The sequence below is a fragment of the Podarcis vaucheri genome, assembly GCF_965113315.1.
Source record: "Podarcis vaucheri genome assembly, chromosome: 7".
NCBI lineage: Eukaryota > Metazoa > Chordata > Lepidosauria > Squamata > Lacertidae > Podarcis > Podarcis vaucheri.
Genome location: NC_138765.1, coordinates 88,547,934 through 88,568,858, shown reverse-complemented (window position 1 = coordinate 88,568,858; position 20,925 = coordinate 88,547,934). Strand labels below are relative to the sequence as shown.

At 43.6% G+C, this 20,925-nt stretch overlaps 1 protein-coding gene and 1 long non-coding RNA gene across 3 annotated transcripts in view; one reads left to right on the top strand and one right to left on the bottom strand.

The window, feature by feature from the left end:
* The window catches only part of NAA25 (N-alpha-acetyltransferase 25, NatB auxiliary subunit), a 37,682-nt gene extending 17,391 nt beyond the window's left edge, over nucleotides 1–20,291 (top strand). The window contains exons 9-24 of one of the 2 annotated variants that reach the window (XM_082229938.1): nucleotides 1,811–1,900; nucleotides 3,601–3,770; nucleotides 8,182–8,294; nucleotides 10,737–10,944; nucleotides 11,761–11,850; nucleotides 12,806–12,986; nucleotides 13,128–13,227; nucleotides 13,464–13,615; nucleotides 14,086–14,211; nucleotides 15,537–15,780; nucleotides 15,989–16,112; nucleotides 17,243–17,305; nucleotides 17,797–17,894; nucleotides 18,011–18,121; nucleotides 19,445–19,591; nucleotides 19,999–20,291. In XM_082229938.1, coding sequence (XP_082086064.1) covers nucleotides 1,811–1,900; nucleotides 3,601–3,770; nucleotides 8,182–8,294; nucleotides 10,737–10,944; nucleotides 11,761–11,850; nucleotides 12,806–12,986; nucleotides 13,128–13,227; nucleotides 13,464–13,615; nucleotides 14,086–14,211; nucleotides 15,537–15,780; nucleotides 15,989–16,112; nucleotides 17,243–17,305; nucleotides 17,797–17,894; nucleotides 18,011–18,121; nucleotides 19,445–19,591; nucleotides 19,999–20,121 — 2,140 coding nt within the window. In that variant the 3' untranslated portion in view covers nucleotides 20,122–20,291. Of the gene's footprint in view, nucleotides 1–1,810; nucleotides 1,901–3,600; nucleotides 3,771–8,181; nucleotides 8,295–10,736; nucleotides 10,945–11,760; nucleotides 11,851–12,805; nucleotides 12,987–13,127; nucleotides 13,228–13,463; nucleotides 13,616–14,085; nucleotides 14,212–15,536; nucleotides 15,781–15,988; nucleotides 16,113–17,239; nucleotides 17,306–17,796; nucleotides 17,895–18,010; nucleotides 18,122–19,444; nucleotides 19,592–19,998 lie in introns of both variants that reach the window. The other variant, XM_082229939.1, reaches the window with a different exon arrangement.
* On the bottom strand, nucleotides 18,033–20,827 carry LOC309536512. Its single transcript, XR_014221546.1, has 2 exons — nucleotides 20,756–20,827; nucleotides 18,033–18,437 (listed from the first exon to the last, which is right to left on the bottom strand). It is a non-coding gene; the product is annotated as an uncharacterized lncRNA (long non-coding RNA).
* Between the last annotated feature and the right edge of the window lie 98 nt (nucleotides 20,828–20,925).

The following is a 20,925-nucleotide window of genomic DNA, read 5'->3' as shown; positions in this document are numbered from 1 at the left end:
CGCTCCGGAGGCTACGCGTTGCTTTTGCTGAAGCCTGGAGAGCGACCCCTCTCGCTCTCCAGGCTTCAAGGATAGCCGCCTTTGGAGCGCTGTGCTCCAAAGGCTTCGGGTTGCTTTCGCTAAAGCCAGGAGAGTCTTGCTCTCCCGACTTCAGCAGAGAGGGAGAGCTGCACAGCGCCCCTTCAGCGAAGCGGGAGGAGAAATGGAAGCGGTTCCATTTTTCCTGCCACTTCGCTGGAGGGGCGCTGAGCAGAGAGAGGGATAATTTTTTTCCCTTGTTCTCCCCCTCTAAAACAAGGTTCATCCTATGGTCGGGTGCGTCCTATAGAGCGAAAAATACGGTAACAAATAAATTGGTCTGACTTGGTGTAAGGCAGCTTCCTGTGGTCCCTGGTGTAAGCATTAGTAAAGCAGCGTCCTGACTTTTATAATAGATAAGAAAAGGTTTCAGTGTCCCCCCTGTTCTGCCCTGTCATCAGATACAATGGGATCGAAAATATAGTAAATTATGAGATTTTAACTCATTTCTGTGAGATAAGCGTTCTTCCCAGACCATAGCTGTGGAAGAGTCTGGGGACAAGTGGAAGAGAGATAGCTTCCCTCTGAATGTTTAGCTTTCATTAAAAATATCAAAAGGTTCTAGCTCTTTCACACAGGGAGATCAATAAGGAAAAACATGGTCATTGTTCTCCTCAAGTGCTTTGCAAGAAGTCAGCCTTCACTCACCTCTCAAAAGCCTGGCTTGTGCGTAAAGAGGTACTGTTAGGTAAAGGGACCCCTGACCATTAGGTCCAGTCGTGGCCGACTCTGGGGTTGCGGGGCTCATCTCGCTTTACTGGCCGAGGGAGCCGGCGTACAGCTTCCGAGTCATGTGGCCAGCATGACTAAGCCACTTCTGGCGAACCAGAGCAGCGCACGGAAACGCCGTTTACCTTCCTGCCGGAGCGGTACCTATTTATCTCCTTGCACTTTGACGTGCTTTCAAACTGCTAGGTTGGCAGGAGCATGAACCAAACAACGGGAGCTCACCCCATGGCAGGGATTCTAACCGCCAACCTTCTGATTGGCAAGCCCTAGGCTCTGTGGTTTAACCCACAGCTCCACCCGTGTCCCAGAGAGGTACTGTGGTGGTTGACAAATACTTAGACAAAGAACTAGTTTGTTTGTCATTTAATTTATAGGAAAATGTGATTATTTTGTTTGACTGTTTAATTAGGTTACAGTGGTACCTCAGGTTAAGTACTAAATTGGTTCTGGAGGTCCGTTCCTAACCTGAAACTGTTCTTAACCTGAAGCACCACTTTAGCTAATGGGGCCTCCTGCTGCTGCTGCGCCGCCGGAGCACAATTTCTGTTCTCATCCTGAAGCAAAGTTCTTAACCCGAGGTAATATTTCTGGGTTAGCGGAGTCTGTAACCTGAAGCGTATGTAACCTGAAGCGTATGTAACCGGAGGTACCACTGTACTTTTACTGTTGACCTCTCCCCCCCCCCCCCAGCTGTTAAGTATTGAAAGAGAAGACCCCTGTATTCCTAAAGACTGGGCTGGTGACACTATAAAGGCTCAATATTTTCACTGGTGCATTTTTTTGTTAGGGATGCTTATCTTAAGTTGCCTTTTCTTTAAGGCATAAAAGGCAACAGACATGAAGCTGTTCTTATCTTCCTTGCTAGGAGAATACTAGTGAATCTCAGGACACTTTTACCCCAGGTGTGGGTGTTTTGCCTTCCATCCCATAAAAGAGAGAGAGAGAGAGAGAAGTTGTTTTTACACTGTGCTCAGTTCTTCTGCTTGCCTCTTTTCTGCTTTAGCCCAGATGATTGGCAGTTTTATATGATCTATTTCGATTCCATCTTTCAACTGATTGACGCAGCCTGGACTCCCCCAGCTGAAGGAGAGCAGTGAGTGTCTTACTCTCTTTTGAGGGCTTTGAGCATTTGTTTCTTTTTAATTGAAATATTTGCATGGTAAGGGGGCTTTGAGAGTAGAGAAATGGGAGCTCATTTCCTTAGTACACTTGGCTGTTAGTTCCTTACTCCCAAACACAGCCCCAGCTATTGCCTGCATCTGGATCCTGTGTCATCTAGGAAGAAATGTCTTGAGAGGACCAAATGAGTGCCCAGTGCATCAACTCATGTGAAGTTGTATGTGTAAAAATTCAGATGTTTCCACTCATTTCTCCTAGCCAGGGGCATGAGACACTTCTACCTTCTTGAATACTTTAGTAGTTCAGATCTTGATCCAAAATGAGTACTGGGTTTGCACGTAACACTCAGCCATGGCTGACACAAACCCAAGGTTTATAAGAAACAACAAATTATGGTTTACAAGTGTGATCAGTTTGTGGTTGACAAATCATAATTAAGCTCCTGGCTAGGTTTGGACAATCAAATAAAGCATGGTCTAATACCCATAGTTTATTAAAACATGGTGTGGTGTTACATGTGAACCCTGCCAGTGACACCATAGACACCAGCTTTCCTTTCCTCTTAGGCTACCTAATTTTTAATCAGTTTTTGGCAGACACTGAAAGACTAGCAATATTCATTTGTTCGTTCATTCAAACCAAAATTGGTTTGAGGTAACAAGAAAACAGAACCTGCCTTTCATCAGTGGGAACAATCCACACAGCATCGAAACAATATTATACAATGATAATAATAGCAACACAAGTAAATAAAATATAAGCTACAAATTTAAAACCAAGAAACAAAAAGGCATCAGTCTGCACTTTGCTTCTAAGATACCTCGGCAAATAAAGTCTTAACCTTTCACCAAAAATAATGTGAGGCTGGTGCCGGATAGTTCCCCTTCAAGAAGGTATTTTAAAGTTGGGGCGTCAATACAAAAAAGCTCTCTCCTTTGTAATTCATAACATTCCTCTCCTAAAGAAGGTGCTTGGAGCTTCACCCCTAAACTCCCACATGGACATGGGTTCAGACAGAATCTTTTCATTTCTTCCTTTTAATGAGTGTCACAGACACTCCTCTTCATGCCAACTGGGATGTAGGCAAAGTTCCGGTTTGTCACTGTCTTCACCTTATTATACACCCCAGCTGGTTGCTCCAGCTGTCTCTTGGCTTGTGAACACTTTGAGGTTAAAATAAGAGGAGGACTCTGGTCAAGCCTTTGCTGCTCTTCAGATGGGGAGGAGGGTTTAAAACAGGGATGAGAAACCTGCATCTCTCTGGATGTTGTTGGGCTTTCAGCTCCCAACATGCCTACCCATTGGTCATGCTGGCTGCAAGGGCTGATAGGAGTTGGAGTCCCAAGAACATCTGGATGGCCATAATTTCCTCATCCCTAGGTTAAAAGGCCCTTGGCTTGTGCAGGGAGAAATATGGTAAAGAATGGGGGGGGTTAAGGAAGTGGGGGCTTTGAATTGGAGCTATTCTGGGAGGCAGGAAACTGCCATGAGCGGTATTGAGCCCCTGGACCTTCAGTTGCCCATTCTCATCCTAAAAAGTCATGTTTTTTTACATGTTACATACTAGGCTCTGGTGGGCAGGGTAGCAGCAATGCTGTGTCCCATTCCTTGATCAGAATTTCACAAAAAGGCCGTTTGGAGGCCGTGGAACTCATACTTCCTTTTTGTGCGCAGCTCTCTCGAAGGCGAAGTGCATCACAGCACAGAGCAAGCCATGGCTTTCATAGAGCAGAGGCTAACACAAGAAGCCAACAGCGCCCGGCCACTCCGGGGACCTTTCCTCGCCCGACTGGAGCTGATCAGGCGGTTGCGGCACCGAGGCTGCAGTGAAGAACACAAATTGGGTAAGGGCCACTAATGGGATGCCAAATTGAGCCTCACGGGGAGAGGGTGTGAAAGTAGAATCAGGGCTCCGTCCTGGGATTGCCGCAGCTGATGTAAACTCTGCACAAGAATTGCAGAAATCCACCCATGCTTTGGGGAGAGGATTGTTTGTCTTCTATTTTAATCCTTGGCGTGGAGAGGCAGCTTGTGAATGGTAAATATTTAGATGGTAACACACTGGAGCCTCAAGAATTGCTGCAGCACAAGGAACGCTAAAACTAGCTTGGTGTGTGTGTATTATTAGTGCTTTAAGAGTTGTCTCCCTGCTGAGAGTGAAGTAGAATCCCATCAGTAGTTGGAGAAATAGTTCGTGCAGCACATTCTTCACAAACTGTCAAGTGAGATGTATTTGCATCCCTGCTGCTTTTTTTAAAAAGTTAAAAATCTAAATGGAAATTTACTGGGCAGATAGTTGGGAGTTCATGTCCTTTTAAAAAGAAGCAAGCAGGGATCTGCAACAAGATATTGCAGTGTGACCACACCCACTAATATAGCCTGGAACCTTTAGTATTGTTCAGGACTCTTGACTTAAGTGGGGGATGAGTTTCAGGAGTAGGGAAGAGATAAGAATACTTCTCTCCCCCAACTCCAAGGCCTTCTGCTGTCCTACCTGCCCCAAAGATCTCATAGCTTTATAGTGGGGTAGGGGGCATACAGTTCTAGAGATGGACAAGGAATCCTTCCCCCAAACTCCCCACACATACACCAGATATTCGCTATGATATTTGCTTTATTTGTTGGTTGCTTGAACAATTCCTCCTTTTTTTGCCCCCCCCTTTTTTCTTTTGGGAGGATTGTATGGATGGTTCACAGCTATTCAGTGTCTCAAACTACAGACTTTACTTCCACTGCCTTCCTGATTCCTGGTTTCTTTGGGCCCTTTTTAGGAAATAAGGTAAAGGTAAAAGGGACCCTTGACCATTAGGTCCAGTCATGACCGACTCTGGGGTTGCGGTGCTTATCTCGCTTTATTGGCCAAGGGAGCTGGCGTACAGCTTCCGGGTCATGTGCCCAGCATGACTAAGCCGCTTCTGGCGAACCAGAGCAGCACACGGAAATGCCGTTTACCTTCCCGCCGGAGTGGTACCTATTAATCTACTTGCACTTTGACGTGCTTTTGAACTGCTAGGTTGGCAGGAGCAGGGACCGAGCAACGGGAGCTCACCCCATCGCGGGGATTCGAACCACCGACCTTCTGATCAGCAAGTCCTAGGCTCTGTGGTTTAACCAACAGCGCCACCCGCGTCCCTTTTTAGGAACATAGGAAGCTGCCTTATACTATTGGTCCATATTGCTCACTGTTGTCTGCAGTGACAGGCGGTTGATCCTCTAGGTTTCATCAGACTGGTGACATGCCCAGCCTTGCCTGGAGATGTCAGGGATTAAACCTGGGACCTTCTGCATGCAAAGCACATGCTCCACCACTGAACTATGGCCATTTGCATTTTCTCCTCCCTCCATTGTCTCTCTCTCTCTATGCTCAGTTGCAACCAACGATTTGTAAGCTCATAGGCTCCTGTCATGCAGTTTCTGGTTGTTTTTTAAAACTGTTATTTTCATTTAGTTAAGAAACTTATGATTACCTGGAGCCACTGCCTTGTTTTTGGTTTCTGGAGTGCAAAAGCCACCACCGTACTTTTGCCTGGCCCCATATCACTTCCAAAATTATAAATGCTCAAACACCTGAGATTGCTATTAGAGGGAATGGTATATTCCAGTGATGGTGAACCTCTCAGTTTGGCCCATGCAGCTGTTTTGGGCTTCACTTTGCTCACCATCAGGTGCAGGACAGGTTAAGCTGAGGTTACAAAGGGACAATAGGAAGTCTGATTGTTCCTTTGTTGCCCCTGCTTACATTCAGCACTGTTTAAGTTTGGCTATGAGTGCAAGCCTTGCTGCGTTTGGGTGGAGTCTCTTCTACTCAGATCTGCACCTAATGCAAGCAAGAGCTAGAAAGGGACAATAAGGAGGGCGCTCCAAGCCACATGCTCCTGATTGTTCCTTTGGAGCCTCAGCTTGCATTCTGCACACTTTAAATTTGTCACTGAATACAAGCCCTGCTGCTTCTAGGTGGAATCACTTCTACCTGACATCACTTGCCATCATGTAGTTGACAGTGGGCTGCCCTGTCCACCTGTGAAATGTGGCCTCTGAAAGATTGGCCACTATTTGAACTGGCTTGCCTAACAAAAGGATAAAATAATAGTCCAGTAACCTGGTGATCTTATATCCGAGGCCATCAAATCTCTTCCATGTCCCTTCCGCAGTTCTTCTTCATATTTTCCTTTCACTCGTGGGAACTCCAGCTTGGTAGTGTTTTTGACCCTTTTCGACAAATCAGCCCCTTTCTCATAGTCCAGACTAAACTCCATGTGGTATTTTAAAACATGTTTCAAGTAGTAAGCACGTTTCAAATTCCCTCCAAGATAAGTCCCAACAGCTTCAAACCTCTGACAGCCCCTTGCCAGATTCTGAAAGTCCAAACATCCCTGCATAGGGGGGGTCAGTCCAACCCCCCATTTCCAGCCAAACTTTGTCTTTCCAAATCTGGTTTTTTCCAAGTTCATTCATCAAATCAAAAGACTCATTTTCTTGCTGGGCCAAAAGTCCCTCCATCCCTGGCGCCCAAGATTCAACAAGGTCCTCTTCATTCAATTGTTCTGTCATGGCACGCCATGGGCCAGACTAATGGGACGAAAAGGACTGATAATCCCGGGACCGGGGGGAGGGGACACTGGAAGAAGATTGGATTGTCTTTCTTTTCTTTTTTTTATCGTCAGAAATGTTTTTAGGAAAGTTGCAAAAATGTTGAAATGAAATTACTAGGCTCTTGTAAGAATGTTTAAAGAACTAGGTAAAAAGGTAATGGTTATGAGAAGCTGGTAAAAATAAGATTTAAACTTTAAGTTTTAAGGTTTTATATAAGATAAGATGAAAATAGAGCAAGGTAATGTAATGACAGAATATTATGAATTATGGAAAGGATTGGCTGTGACAATTATTAATCAAGATACAAGAGATGGGAGGAGGTCATGGAAAGAAGGTAAAGAAAGTGGAGAATTTGAATAGGATGGTTTTATATATATTTTTCCTGTTTTTGTCTTTTTTCTGTAATTTTGTCTATCTTTTTCTTTGTGATTTTAAAAATTCTTTTTTCAATAAATATCAATAATAATAATAATAATAATAATAATAATAATAATAATAATAATAATACAGTAGCACCTTCTTCAGGTATCTGAAAAAGTGTGCATGCACACGAAAGCTCATACTAAGAACAAACTTAGTTGGTCTCCAAGGTGCTACTGGACTATTTTTTAATTTTTTAATATATTTCTACTGCGGGTGGTGCTGTGGTCTAAACCACTGAGCCTTGGGCTTGCCGATCTGAAGGTCGGCGGTTCGAATCCCCGTGACGGGGTGAGCTCCCGTTGTTCAGTCCCAGCTCCTGCCCACCTAGCAGTTCAAAAGCACAGCAAAGTGCAAGTAGATAAATAGGTACTGCTCTGGTGGGAAGGTAAACGGCGTTTCCGTGCACTGCTCTGGTTCGCCAGAAGCAGCTTAGTCATGCTGGCCACATGACCCGGAAGCTGTCTGCAGACAAACGCCGGATCCCTCGGCCTATAGAATGAGATGAGTGCTGCACCTAGAGTCATCCACTACTGGACCTAATGGTCAGGGGCACCTTTACCTTTACTGCGTCAGATCAACACGGCTACCTACCTGAATCTAACAAAAGCAGTTCTCCATCTTAGTTGTATGCCCAAATTGTTGTATTTATGTCTGTGTGTAGAGGCACGTTTGCCAAGGGTTTACAGAGAGAAGATAACAGAGTTCAGAAAGAGGATAGTGTACCATAACCTGTATTTCCACTCCCTCCACCCCCACAAAGAGTGTCTGTGGCTGGCATGCCTCCAGCACTATAAACATAGCAGGCCAAAGGTGGCAGAGGGCAGAGAAGAAAGCTGTGCTCCATCCCTTCCCCACTTGTAGAACTCTCCATCTCTCGCACCCCCAAGCTAAAGAGAGTGTGCCAACAGAGGATATGTTAAAAATGAAAACACTCAGTTAAAATTGTAAGCCTTACTCGGAAAATGAAACCTCCCTGTTCCAACTTGCTATATTCCTCACATGTTGCCTTCTCAATTGTATGCTTGATTTTACTTCAGTTATTTGGAATCATCTTTGTTTACCACCTAGCTTCCTAATTCATCATGATAGTCTTAAATTACTACTGTATTAAATTTCAAAGTACACTAGGGAGTCATGTTAGTTCAGCAAGAGAAGCTAAGGTGTAGATATGTCACTTCCCTTCAGTTATCTGTTTTACTGCTGAAAAACATCTTAAATCACTGTTCTTATACTTGTAAGGTGATCCAGAAGAACTGATGTTCCAATATTTCAAACAATTTGGGGACAAACCCTGCTGCTTTACTGATCTCAAGGTGTTTGTGGATCTCCTCCCACCGACCCAATATACAAAGGTAAGTTTGGTGGCCATTTGTCTGCTGATCTTTTCTCTTCCTTTCTTTTCACTACAACATGATTGTGTTATTTGTTCCAATGATTGAAATATACAATTAAGGCAACACATTTTGGGTGCAACTTGGGATTATGCAGAAACTTGAAGGCCTGTGTGCTCCTGCCCCAGCTCAGGGCAATCTGACTAAAGATGCTGTTTTATCTATTTTTTTATCTACTGCTTTATTTTTTTCCCCTAGTTTCCCTCTGCTTCCTATGCTGTGTAGGGCAGTGAGGGCCTTGCCCCAATATTCAAAAGAGCAAAAGAGACTTTGCTGTCAGGAGTAGCTGTGCTGAGTGATTTCAGCAGCTGGAAATCCTGGTGCTCAACTCATTGTTCTTCTAAGCCCCTGTGGCTAGAGGGTTAAATGTGCAAAAGAAAAGGGGAAAAAACCCCTGGCCTGTCAGAGGCTGTAAACAAAACTGCTGAGAACTATGGTCCCAGCACTATTGAGGTTAAGAGGGGTTTTTAGTTGTTGTTCTTTTGCTAGCTCCAATGTGGCTCTCGCCAAAGGTCACTGAGCAATTGAGTGTAATCCAGCAGATGCCATTTCTAAGCAGGTTGTAAACATCAGTATATTAAAACAAATCTTACTTCAAAATATTAGGATAGATGTTGCTGCCTTATACCACTTCAGCAGGAGTCCCTATTGCCCAATATTGATGGCAGCAGCTTTCTAGGATCACAGGTGGAAGGTGACTACCCTGCCTTGAAATCCTAACCTGTTGCCTTATACCTGCTGATGGTCCCTTAATTAAAAGCCTTACTGGAAGGGAAAGCATCATTGTAACTCTTTGAAAACTTCTCTCAGACACTTGATGCAGGCTTTCCAAGGCAGGAATTTTGGCTTTCCAAGGCAACGTCATGTGTAGGGTTTTGTCACTTAAGAGTGAAATCTGAGATCTGGTGCTGAATTGAATATTGTGAGTTTTTAGAAATGTTTTTTTTTTAAAGTGTGTTTCTCTTAGGACTGCAGGGAGACTCAAGAAGGTGGCAGTGTTTAAGGGAAGAGGGCATTACATAGCCACCGATTCCCTAGCTCATGCCTCTACATGCCACTCATCTCACTATTTGTTCGTTCATTGGTTTCTTTCATGGTATCCGTGGGGGAGGGGAGAACAGGATGCCATTTGCTTCCCCCACAATGCCAGCTTTCCCCAATTGCTGCCATTGAACAAGTGATATTGTGCAGCGATTTCGAGTATATTCATTGAAAATGTTTGTCCCCAGGCTCTCATAGATGATAAGGATTTGAGAATTCTGCCCTTTCGTCACAATGTTCCTAACCAAACAAGCCTACACCATGCCCCTGCAGAACCCAGTGCAGAACAGTTTCTAGCTGGAAAATTTAGGTGTTTTCTGTTCTCAACCAGGGTTTTGCAACCTGATGCCCTCAAGGTATTTTGATGGGTGGTGTAGTCCAAAACACTTGACGGGCACCAGATTGCACAAGGCTGATGTAGACATACAATCTGCTTATACATTTTGAAACTTTGGCTGCACATTTATCTTCTTAGCACATTTTAGCCTTGCTCTTCAGCTGCAGCGGTTCCCTAAGTGGTTTAAACAATAATTTAAAAAGCCAATACCAGTTTACAGGCTTAGATTATGAAAAATACAAGGACCACCACCAGCTTTATTTATAACAACGGATGTAAATCTTTCCAAGGCAGCTTACAAGTAACATTTAAAATGTAAATGCTTTCTAGTATAACAATGCAAGAAACCCCCATGCAATAAAAATAACACCCTTCCCTCATAAGAATAATATATTGAGAGCAGCCAAATATACCCTGCCATAACGTTGCATTGCCAGAATCAGTTTCTGATATGTAAAGGCATACCCTATTTCTACAAAACAGCTTTCCATTCGTTTTCCATTCAGTGCTGCTAACTGTTTAGTCAGCTTTTCCATGTGAGCCAGAGTCCAAACCTTTCGTCTCCAAGCAGACAACTGCAAATTATCCAAACCAAATTTGGAGCAATCAGCAGATGAGCTGCAACCAGTAGAAAGGTGATCCGTTATTTGAGGAGAAGGTCTTTCTATTCATCCTTAAACTTTGTTGTTCAGGCCAGTTGTGGCGTACATTGAACAGACTGTTTTGTGATCAAGCTTTTCCCCTAGTTTTCAACTGCATTTTTAAAAACCAGAAAACACAATTATCAACACATACAGATTCATTAGAATCCTCTACATAGGGCAGCTGGTGGTAGATGCAAAAGGAAAAAGGGGTGAGGAGGAAAGAAGAAAAGCAGTCTCAGGTGCCAATTCTTAAAGTTTTCATAATGGCCAGGTGGAATGGAAACAGTTCGGGGGGGGGGGAGGGGAGCAGCACTGATGGGATCTCTCTGCCATCCCTGCTAGGTATTTCAAATCTGAAATTTCCTTTTCCCTCCCCCACAGTTCATCAACCAGTTGCTGGGGGTCATCCCCCTGTCTGCACCAGCAGAAGAGAAACTTGCACTACCAGCTAACATCAAAGCTTTGCAGCAACACTTGTGTGTCGTGCAGTTGACAAGGTTACTTGGCCTCTACCACACCATGGACAAAGCCCAAAAACTGGGAGCCATCCAGGACTTGATGTCACGATATCGGCACGGGCTGAATTTTGGTGAGGAGGGCTTGAATCTAGCCTAAATGTCAGACCACTTCACTGTTCTTGGGGGAAATCCTAATAATTACTGTACTTTTCCGTGTATAAGACTTGGTTTTTTATGATAAAAGAATGTAAAATAATTGGGGGTCGTCTTATACAAGGGCAATCTCCCCCTCCCATTTTCTCAGTTTTTAGTCCCCCAAAATAGGGGGCGTCTTATACACTGAAAAATACAGTATTTCCTCTGCCTCCTACCATGTCATTGCTATTGGCTTACTTTAGCCCCCTGATGCATTTCATCCTTCCTCTGAGGAGTAGAGAGGAGTAGAGTCCAATGGATTCCTACTTATCTTCAGGGATGGAACTGCATCAGATATCTTCTATGGTTTGCTTGGTTTTTAATGGATTTTGCTTTGACAAACTGAAAAAGTTACTTTAGTCAGAGAAGGATTATAAGCAGATGTGGTTTAACTGTTTATTAGTTAAATCTTAGGTAAAAGGTCTATGCTGATTTCCAGAAATAAGAAATTGGCTGGCAGTCAACTAAGTTTTACTCAAGAGTAGAGCCACTGAACATGACTAAGGTAGGTTTATTAGTTTCAGTAGCTCCACTCTTAAAAACTTAGTTGAATACGGCACATAGGGTGCAACGCTAGGCATGCTTAACTGTTGGATTATGTCTCATTGAATTCAGTGGGGTGGACTTCTGTGTAAATATGCAAAAAGTACTGTAGCTACTTGCTAAACAATACCTTTTGCAAGCCAGGTGTTGTTTAAAATGCTAGACACACAATTTTTTCAGTTACATTGCTTGACTTTGTTTTTCCATAGGAAAATCTTGTTTGAAAACAGAGTTGCAGTTTTCCGACTACTACTGTCTGCTTGCTGTTCACTTGCTCCTTGACATCTGGCTAGAGGCAGGTATGTCCTTACATGCTCCACTGCATGCATGCATGCAAATAGAGATTTGCTCAAGCATTGGTTTGCAGCCGTATGAACAAAAGCCAGTGTGGTTAGAGCAAGCTTCCGCAACCTTGGCCCTCCAGATGTTTTGAGACTACAATTCCCATCATCCCTGACCACTGGTCCTGCTAGATAGGGATCATGGGAGTTGTAGGCCAAAAACATCTAGAGGGCCGAGGTTGAGGAAGCCTGAGTTAGAGTTTTGAACTAAAACCTGGGAAATCAGGGTTCAGATCCCTACTCGGCCCTGAAGCTCACTGTATGTGACCTTTGGTCACTTGCGCTTTTTCTGTGGCTGCTCCCAGATTGTGGGATTTCTTTCCTCATGAAGTTAGGCTAAAGCCTACCTATTCAAACAGGCCTTAGAAAACGAAGGTGCAGACATTTTTTTTTAGGGCAATCAGCATTTTAATGCTGCATCTAAATGTGTTGTACTGTTTCTAACTACCGTATTTTTTGCTCTAGGAGGAGGAAAGCAAGAAAAAAAATATTCTGAATTTCAGAAGCCAGAACAGCAAGAGGGATCGCTGCACAGTGAAAGCAGCAATCCCTCTTGCTGTTCTGGCTTCTGGGATAGCCGCGCAGCCTGCATTCGCTCCATAAGACGCACACACATTTCCCCTTACTTTTTAGGAGGGAAAAATTGAGTCTTATCGAGCAAAAAATACAGTACTTTGTTTTTATTACTTTGTATTTGATAATGTTGTAAGGTGCCTTGAATCCCATCTTGGGAGAAAGGCGGGATATAAACACATTAAATAATCATAATATTGTGGGAAGCAGTGGGGTGTCCAGCATGGGACATGGCCATGGCTCTTGGATCCTAGCAAAAGGAGGGCTTCTCATCCCTGCTTGGCCATCTTTCCTGCCCCTTTCTCTCGTTCAAGGCTTGAGTGTGGTGTTCTTTTCCCAGGTGAGGAGCCGGCTGCCTGGCACTGCTTGACTTTACTAGAAGAAGGGCTGGCTCACAGCCCCTCCAATGCTCAGTTCAAATTGTTGCTCATCCGGATCTACTGCATGCTCGGGGCGTTTGAACCAGTCGTGGAGCTTTACTCCAGCCTCGATGCCAAGCACATACAGCACGACACCATCGGGTGGGTAGTGTGGTGTTGGTGGTAATTGTGGCATCAAGCGATTGGCAGGTGGGAACCCTGTCCACCTGTCAAATTTGATCCTCTTCAGAGGTGCAGAGCAGCCCTCTCATGGTTACTGTTTTGGTTTTGTTTCTCTTACAGTTACTTGCTGACACGCTATGCCACAGCCTTCGGTCACTATGCTGCCGCGTCACAATCCTGCAACTTTGCACTCAGGTTTTTCCACTCCAACCAGAAAGATGTAAGTGGCAAAGGGACCCCCAAATGTGTACCCCAGTTTCCCCTCAGAGAACACAGGGAATCTCTCCAAAGGGTGTGTCTTGCATTTCTGCATGAGCAGGGGACGCACGCCCAGAACATTTTAGTGCTGCAGAGGCAGTGGGAGGGCTGCTCCCAAGGTCATATGTTTCTTGTGATGCAGAAAATCTGTAGCTCCTTGCTTAATTAATGCTGAGGCCATCCTGTGTTCCTTCTTAGACCTCAGAATACATTATTCAAGCCTATAAATATGGTGCATTTGAGAAGATCCCAGAATTCATTGCTTTCAGGAACAGACTAAACTCCTCACTTCACTTTGCACAAGTCCGCACAGAACGGATGTTACTGGACCTCTTACTTGAAGCAAATATGTGAGTATGGAAGAGTTGATTTCTAATCTTCTGAGTTCTTATCCTGGGGGGCCCTCAGGCAGGTTGTGGGGTGGTAAAGCTGAGAGAGATGTTAGCTTGGAGAAGCACTGCTAGCTGTCTCAATTGACGGACAGGTCCCAGTGGTACTGAAAGATCTCTCGATGAAGCAGAATTCGCTGTCTTCCACCTAAAGTGTTGCACAGTACTCAGATGTGAGAACCCTGGTGCGCTTCAGCTCAGCTGAAGAGTGGGAGTTGTTATATCACTTTCTCAGGCTGAAAAATGCAGCTTTCCTGGGCATAAGATGAATTATTTTTTGCACAGAGCATTGCATTATTTATAGCAGGGTCAGTCTGCTCAAGAGTGCATCATTGCACTGACTGAGTGCTAATGAATTCTGATAAAAATCCTCTTCAGTTCATCCAAAAAGCAGCTGACCCAGTACTTCTGTATTGCTTTTCATGAACTAGATCAGTGAGTTTGGAAGAAAGTATAAAGTCCATGAGCCTAAGTCCAGAAGAGGATGACATTCCCTGGAATGACCTGCGGGACAACCGAGACCTCACTGTCTTGTTTAATTGGGACCCAAAAGACAGGTAGGTACAAAAACCCGCTGCCGTGGTTGTCATTATCTGAAGGCTAAATTTCAGGAATTTTCCCACTAAATTGCAATCTAAAAACGGATTGCCTTCCCTTTTATATTTATGCAAACAGTTATATAACAATTAGCCAGCACTTAAATGTGCTTTAGCTCTGTCTGGTCCTTGAGAGTCCCCCAGGCCACATCCCTCACTGGCGCTTCTTCATGCTCTCCTCAAGTGCTTTTGTCTGGCTGGAATGGGTCATTGAACCGTGATAATGCCTCTTGCTTGCTGGATGGAGAGAACTTTTGCACATCTGGGATATAGCCTATTGTACAAAGCGTAGGAGCTGCATCCATTGCTTTGCCCACTTTTGGTTCTGGCCCTGCTCACAACTGGCTGGTGGCCATTGGAGGAGCTTTTCCACAAGGACGTCCAGTCTTCGGGTGAATAGAATCTTCCCCCCCCACTGTATGGCCTCCCCAATAATCCTTGCACTGTTTACCATTGCTTTTTCATATTTTTTGTGTTTATTTATAAAAAAAATTATTTACTGCTGCAACTTTAAAATGTATCACAGTGGTTTACAACAACATAAAAATAGAAAACTATACAATAAAGTCATAAAAAGTTAAAAACAAGCTAAAAGCAAAGAGAAATTAAAACTAATAATCAACAGACCATTGTACTGCACAGGCTTGATTTCTTGTTGTTGTCAGATGAGCTTCACCAGCTTGGGGAATGATCAAAGACATTCCTGCAGAAGAAGCTGGAATATAAGGTTTCAGGCAACACCTGAGGTATCCTGGACCCAGGTTGTTCAGGACTTTGTAAATCAATAGAAAAACCTTGAACCCGGCTCGGTAGCAGATGGATAGCCAGGGCAGCTGTTTTAACAATGGTGTCACATGTTCTCAACCAGAAACTTCCATCAGCAATGTGGCTGCAGCATTCTGCAGCAGCTGGAGCTTCCAAACCACGGCGGCCCCACATAGAACACATTACAGTAATATAACACCAGATGAAGGCTCTCCAGTCCCGCTCCAAGAGAGAAGGTTTTTCTGATGGTAGTAAGTGCACTTCTACGGACTACAGCAACACTCCCCCACCACCCCTCCAGTCTGAATTGATGTTGCACCAAGAACCAGGACAGGCACAACTGAGTCAAATCAGGTCCACCTAGATCTCGGTGATGCACACCAGTTCGGCTTGCCCATCCACAATCAGATTGTGGCTCAGCATTGGGCTTGCAAATAGAGCAGGGAAGCTTGAGCTTGTACTTCTGTGTCTCAGTTCTTGGGTACCCTCTCCCCTTCTCCCTCCTTCCTTTTCTCTCTCAGGGGCATTTCTGAAGAACACAAGGAACTCTCCTTGGAGGAAGAGACCATATGGTTGCAGATCCGATCTTTGATGTTGCGGCTCATAAGTGGCCTGCCAGCTCTTGGCCACAACGCCCAGCCAAAGAACTCCGAGAAAACCACAGAAAATGGCGTCTCCTCCAAGATCGACATGATAAGAGCTCTGCTGCGGAAGCTGGACACTGCAGTGAAGTCTGGAAAGCAGTTCCTTGAGCAGAAAGTTCAGGTACAGCTAAGAGAATCTGTTCCTGATTTCTTTAAAACAGTTTGTGATTATGCCAGGAGACATAAGAGCTGAGATTCTTCCGACGTGCCAGCATGGTGCTTTAATTGGAGAGCTAATGAGCTCATACCAGGAACCAACTCTGCTTTTCTCCTGTATGCAAAAGGTACAATATTTAATTCTGTTCCCCCCTTTTTTTCTTCCCGCCTAGTATCCGGTCCTTGGCCCCCCACCTTCCCGAATGGCTGGTTTCTTCAACAGTGGGAGCTGCCAGTGCCAGACCAGCTTATTTCACCTTGTTAGTGAAATTTATGAATTAGATACTATTGGGTTAGGTAAGTCTTGAAATTCCTGGGGCCAGCAGCCAATTTAGGTGTGTCTGCTGAAGCGGGAGGGAGGCATACATGGGTGTGCTGCTCTTTCAGATCGGTTTGAAGATATTGGCCTCTTTCAAGTTGCTGTTGATGCCAAAGGCTTTTCTTGTGGAATTCTGAGCTTTTTTTAAAAAAGAAAAAAATCCTAGAGAAAATCCCGATGCTTAAGATTTGAAAAAATCCAATGAATCTCAGCTTGCCATCTGGTTATGAGCCTTCTGACCATTTTCTTTGGAATTTTCTGCCTTGTCTCCGTACTTTCGTTGACTCGGGTTAAAAATGAAAACTACAATCTGGCAAGGCAGAGGTGGGAAACGTGTGGCCCTCCAAATCTTCTTGGAATCCAACTCCCATCTGCCTTGGCTAGGATGGCCAATGGTTTGGACTAATGGGAGTTGTAGTTCAGCAATATCTGGACAGCCACAGAGTGTCCATTCCCTACTGTATGGAAAGAGATGGAAGAATGCCTCTAATTAAAGGAGGCATTCTCTCCTGAGAGCAGGCAAATGCTTTTTCTTAGATCAGAAATGGGATAAACACTGGCTCCTCCAGCTTCCATAGGCCCCAACCACCACAGCCAATGGTCGGGAAATATGGGAGTTGTTGTCCAGCATCCCTGCAGTGAGCCTTGTGGTCCATACCGTGTGCCAGTCCTTGCTCTCCACTTCTTGTTTTGATTTCTTAACCGCCCTTCACTTAAGGTTCCAGGGTGACTTTCAGCCATTAAAAAAAGAGCATTAGAAGAGGTTTAAAACTAATTAGGATTCACAGGAATAGGGTGGGCCCAGAAATATATTGAAGGATTTTTGTACTATAAGGACTGCTTAGCTTAATTGTGACCAAAGATATGTTTCTGTTTTTCATTTTTGGGGTTGGATGTAACCTCAAGGGCTATCTAGTTCAACCCCCGTAGGGCAGCAAATTTAAGTCTGGGGTGTTGTTGTTTTTTGTGATAGTCTTTTTCTTCTCCAGCAGTTGCTTGTTTTCATTGTATTTTTTTCTAATTCTGTCCCTTGATATAGATATGGATACAGATAGATAATTTGACTATTTGTATAAGCCATTTGATAACTTTTCTTTATTTTCAGAAGATTCGGCAGCAATTCAAGAGAGAATAGGAAATAGCTTTAAATCATTACTAGAACAACTAACAGGTAAATCTGCTGAAAATCACGTTACCAAAAGATCTAGCCCACAAAAAATTTTCTCTAGTCCATGCTTATCAGTTAAGCCTATGCAATTAAAACTTCACTTTTCTTTGTATATGAGGGTATCACCAGGAGTAAATAAATTGGCTTGTTTTTTGTGGCTGACTTTCTGGAAGGATGGTTTCCATTCCATGCAGGCACTGCCAAAATAATGCACAGAGTAAAAATGAAACAAATAATTGGAGGGGGGGGCTAAAAACAAAGAAAAGAGAATCCTTAAAAAGTAATTAAGCACCAGTCAAATTAAAACAATATTAATAAAGCTCAATATGTTGGATGGGGAAAGTTCTACCTTAGTTATAGAGTGCATGCTTTGCATGCAGATTGTGAAAGGGGAAGCCACAAAAAAGTGTTTCCCAATATGCTGCCTTGTGTAAGACTTGATTTGTCTCTCTCACAAGTTTCACCTTGTTTCCTTCTTTTTTTAAAAAAAACAGATCAATTCAATAAATGTAAAGGTGATTTGTTGGAAGTCAGGGAAGGCAGGTTCCAAACCCATCCGAATATTTTAGAAAATCTGGTCTTCTTCGTGGAGGTGAGTAATGAGACCTTTGGAAAGCTGGTCCTGCCCCCCCCCCCATTTGTCGGTTGCAAAAACCCATCAGTGCCCCTAAAGTGCCTGCATGACAACCTCTTTTCTCACTCTTGCAGACCATCTCCATTGTTCTGTGGGTATGCAGTTATTCTGACGCCGTCCTCAGGCCATACAGATCAAGCTTGCAAAAAAAGAAAAAGAAGAAAAAAGAGAGTGTTGTAGCAATGGTAGGAAATGCTGGTTTTTGGGACTGCTCCTGATCCACAGGCCACAATTTAAATGGACTGTTGATTCAGGACAGGCAAAATAAAGTACTGCTTCTATTCAATGTGCACAGGCAACCCATGATTTGTGTGGGGCTTGCGTTCCGGGTCATTGCGTGCTTCTGTGAAATCGTGTCTTAATTGAAAAAGCCTGCAAATGCTCCACCCAGCCCCTCTTCCACCCTTTTGGTTACATCTTTTATGACATTTTCGGGTCACATCTGGGTTTGGGTCTGTTCGCAGTCGCTCACATCTTGTTCACGCCTAGAACAGGGGTTTCCTGTAATGATTTAATGGAATTTGCTTAATAGAGGTGTGATGGTCTTAAGGAAAGATTACACTTAAAACCACAGAGAATAGATCTCTTATCAGTTATAAGCTACGGTAGCTAATGGAAACTTCCATGTTTAGTTGTAGCAATGTTCAGAAAGGGTGCCTTCTCTCAGGTGCTAAGATTGTCAGGTAGGCGGGCCTTCTTGGTAGCTCCACCTCAGAGGTTTGAGGGGTGAACACCCAGGAGACAGCATTCTTTGTAGCAGTCCTTACACACCTGAAACTTTCATTATGTGGCTTCCATTGCATTACTTTTTACCCTGGCCTTTAACACCTGAGGTATATATTTTCAGGACCTACTCTTAACTAATTTGTTTAAAACTAATTTTTTAATTACTGTAACCTGCCTTTTGATTTTATGGTGAAGGACAGGTGAGAAATTGGATTAATAATAGCAGCAACAATAATAATAATAATATAGTTTTGATTTGTACTCGATATGCCACTAAGGTAAAAAAGTAAGGTAAAGGACCCCTGGATGGTTAAGTCCTGTCAAAGGCAATTACGTGGTGCGGCACTCATCTCACTCTTCAGGCTGTGGAGGCCGCCGTTTGTCCACACAGCTTCCTGGGTCATGTCACCAGCATGACTAAATCACTTCTGGCACCTGGTGGACCATGATAAGTGATAAGAGCACACAGAAATGCTGTTTACCTTCCCGCTGCAGTGGTACCTATTTATCTACTTGCACTGGTATGCTTTCAAACTGCTAGGCTAGCAGAAGCTGGGACAGGACAACAGGAGCTGTCCCCATTGCACAGATTCGAACCGCCGACCTTCCGATCGGCAAGCTCAAGAGGCTCAGCGCCACCCGCGTCCCTACATTATGCTGCTAAACATATCTATTAAAAAGCACTGCCTCAAAAATAAAAACCTATGATATACTTCTATGGAGAACATTGGACAGAGAATTGGTGGGTCAGGGTGCAACAGCTTTTATTTTTCTCTCTGCAGCCCCCTGTGTTCACCAGCTTTCAGGATTACATTTCCGGTCTCCAGACTCTCATTTCCAATGTGATAGATCATATCAAAGGGCTGGAAATCAATCTAGCTGCGCTTAAACTTGAAGAACTCTCCATAGAGGACAATTTACTGTCGCAGGTAAGAAACTGTTGCTTATACATTGAGGTTCTATGATTTGAGATAACTCAGGATTAAAACAAACTGCTGTTTAGCGTTAGGTGCAATTGTACTTTGAGACATTTTTAAAGGTAATTAAACTGTTTAATTACACTTTGTGTAATTTGTGGGCTCAGTTTTATGGAACTCCCTTCCAGTTGAGGTCAGACAGGTTCTTTCCATATTGAACTTCTGTGCCTACTGAATAATTTTTTATTCCAGCAGGCATTTTAGGTGTAGTTTGATTCAATAGTTTTAACTGATTTTCATTTTTGTATTGTATCTTCGTAAACCACTTCAACCATTATAGTTAAGTGGTATATAAATTGCTTACATAACAACACACACAGATGATTTATTTATCTGTGTAAAAAAATGTTTCTTCCCAGGAAGAAAAGAAGTTTACAAAGACTGTGCTGAGGAAAGTCCAGAACAGTTACCAACATGCGATACAGGAAATGGGAGAACTGCTGAAAAAGAGACTTGATACCATCAAAACTCTAAAGGTTTAAGGAAGTGTGTCCTGGGTGCCAAGGGTCAAGATTGAAATGCCAACAACAGACAAGAAACAGCATCTGCCACCATCCCTTCAACGTTAAAAATCTGGAACTTCCTCATAAATGCATGAAGGACTTTTGATCGTAAAAATAGTTTTTTTTATGTATTAAAAAGATATATTCAAGCTGATTAAATTATTGTACATAAAAACCAGAAGCAGGGACCCTTGTCCGTCAGGTTTAGACCACTTTTTTATACATGTTCATAAGCATATTGTAACAGAGGCAAAAATCCCTAACCTGTTTCACTTCCCTTTGTGGGGAGAGGGGGGCATTCTCCAGAAGCTCTCTGGGGGCTTGAAGTCTTTAGAAGCAGCAATAGAAATCCAGTGTAAAGCATATTTCAAAGGAGTTTGTATTTTTTCCATCACACAATGCAGCATTTATAGTTTTGTGTGCAAGTTTCTTGCCTTAGAAAAGCAGATGTTCAGAGAGCCCAGTGCTCCACTGTGTAACTTATTGGGTGTTCTTTCTTTCTCCCCGTCCAACACCCCCCCCCCCCGAGAACAGTTGTACAACTGCTTGGTGAACTAATTGGCCCAGGACACTCCCCCACTCCCGAACAGTTATTTTTATTCACACCACCAACCTAACAACTGAAGGCACTGCCTGAGTGAGTTGCAACTTGTGTGCCCTTGTGTGTCTTGCTTTCCAGTCCTGCAAGGAAAAACAAAACCAAATCAGAAAAAGTTGGTATCTGCTTAAGTTTGTTCCAAGGTGAAATAATGGCAAAAGAAACATATAAACTTGATTGAAAAC